Source organism: Sinocyclocheilus grahami, unplaced genomic scaffold (assembly GCF_001515645.1).
Source record: "Sinocyclocheilus grahami isolate Dianchi unplaced genomic scaffold, SAMN03320097.WGS_v1.1 scaffold6767.1, whole genome shotgun sequence".
Lineage (NCBI taxonomy): Eukaryota > Metazoa > Chordata > Actinopteri > Cypriniformes > Cyprinidae > Sinocyclocheilus > Sinocyclocheilus grahami.
Window position 1 is genome coordinate 7,139 of NW_015511049.1, and position 2,032 is coordinate 9,170.

The 2,032-nt window shown below is 42.6% G+C and overlaps 1 protein-coding gene across 1 annotated transcript in view; it reads right to left on the minus strand.

Moving 5' to 3' along the window:
- Positions 1 to 1,294: 1,294 nt before the first annotated feature.
- The window catches only part of LOC107577657 (substance-P receptor-like), a 2,202-nt gene continuing 1,464 nt past the window's right edge, over positions 1,295 to 2,032 (minus strand). Inside the window, exon 2 of the mRNA XM_016263708.1 lies at positions 1,295 to 2,020. Coding sequence (XP_016119194.1) covers positions 1,822 to 2,020 — 199 coding nt within the window. The 3' untranslated portion in view covers positions 1,295 to 1,821. The remainder of the gene's footprint in view (positions 2,021 to 2,032) is intronic.

Consider the following 2,032-nt stretch of genomic DNA (forward strand, 5'->3'; position numbering starts at 1 on the left):
GAGACAGAAAACAGCCAGATGGAGAATTGGAATTGGAGGCAGCCAACGAACAAGAACAAGACAAGAAACCCAAGATGAAAATAGACCCAAAGTTGTTGAGACATATTTTGAATGCGCATTTTTACACAAAAGAATGCCACACACCAACACCTCCGAGTCCCATGTGTTTTCTTGCGTTAGCTGCCACTTAAAAATAATAGCTGGAAAACCTTTGAATCGTGAACTGTGAATGCTCGCAGGATTCCGGTGCTGTGCCTCATTTCTTTTGGAGCGCCATACAATTCAACATGCTAATTAGCTCGAGGCTTATCTAGAAAGACACTCTCCTCACCGTAGAGGTATAGAGGGAAAATATGCACAGGCCTTTCATGCATTACCACAAACGTTCTGAATCCCTTTCCCACAAGACTGTACATAAACAGCAATGGACAGTTGTTGTTTTGATTGAACATCCTACCAGACATGCTATTTAGGATGAGCCAAATGAGTTGTGGTTCTTTACTGCTCTTCAAGCATCCATCACTATCTCAATTGAATAATTGTCCAGTTGATTCATTTCAAAAATGCTTCTTGACTTTTGTGGTGTGAAATAAGAAGACAATCTAGCTAACATGACAGGTGATTGCCTGAAAACAAAAGTCTGCAGTGCACTTGCCAAAATTCTGCAGATTTCGGTGGCTAAATGCAAAAATATGTTGGTGTGAAAGAAAACATTAGCAGCTTTGAATCTAATTCTCCCCTTTCTGTCCCTCTCTGGCTATCCATCATCACACTCAAAGATCTACCAGCAGTTAAAGATTGTCCACTGATCAGAGCTCCTTATCTCGGATGCCAGTGTTATCAAGATTTGGTCTCTCAGTCACTGTCTGTACCTTTAAAGAAAGTTCGGGCAGACAAAAGCTCAAGAACAACCTCAAGAAATTATTCTTGTCAAATTTGACTCACATTTGTGAGGTGTGACAGGTTATGTCACTTGAAGAAGCTATACATGCTCACTGCATTTCAGTGACGGGGGAAAGCCTGCAGGAAGATTGACTGTATGCGTGGGTGAACAACTAAGCTGTTATGGAAATAACCATTTGCCGTTGGCACCTGTCACCTATGCGGCCATTGCATTAGACTGGCAGGATATTGGAGAATCAGATTGGAGTTGGCAGCAATTAGACAGACCATGTGTGAAGATCTATCAAAACTCATTCAGTAGCTGATAAATATGTGATTAAGATGCAGGACAGAATGTATTGCTACTTAGCGACAGTTGAAATATTAATTTCATAAATCAGACCATGCCACATACTTGGTACCGGTCTTAGCATTAAGAGTGCACCCTATGGTGTCTCTAATGTTGTTTTCGTTTGCATTGTCAGATTTTTCATTGTTATGTTGTTGCTAAAATAGGCAGTGCTGCCTTGCAGGAGGAGATAGACCACACTGCACAAACTTCAAAGTTTATTGTCTTTGCTTAAGGTGCCAGAATGGCAGGAAAAGAGGAGGAGCCAGGTATGCATTTTTGGGCAATTTAGAGCTCCAAGAGGGATTTGAAATACCATTGTATTTTTCATATTATTATTGACATGGCAGAAGTATTCCTTTCAGGTGTTCTGAAGTGCGCCTCAGGCTTTGAGTTTGACTGTAGTTCATGTCCAGTTTCCAGTGTATTTCGACATTTTCAAATGTCGTTCGTCTGGTAGGCTGTCCAACGAACATGCACTTTAGGTTGTTCAAAACAGTTTATCTCTGCGTATTTGCCATATGTGACACATTTGATTTTTCATTTTACAGATACATCGTCACTGACTTTGACAGCAAGTCTGACTTGACTTACGTCTTTTGAAAATCCCACACACTGTACTCTGGCCAGTTGATGTAGCACACGGCTCGTCCTGGCAGCTGAGCGGTGCTGGAAAAATAGTACTGGGGGAAAGCCAGGAGCAGCGCCAGGGCCCAGATCACCCCCACCACCAGCTTGGTCTCAGCGGACGACAGTCGCTGCTGGAGTGGGTGGATGATAGCCATGTACCTGCAGGGGGAG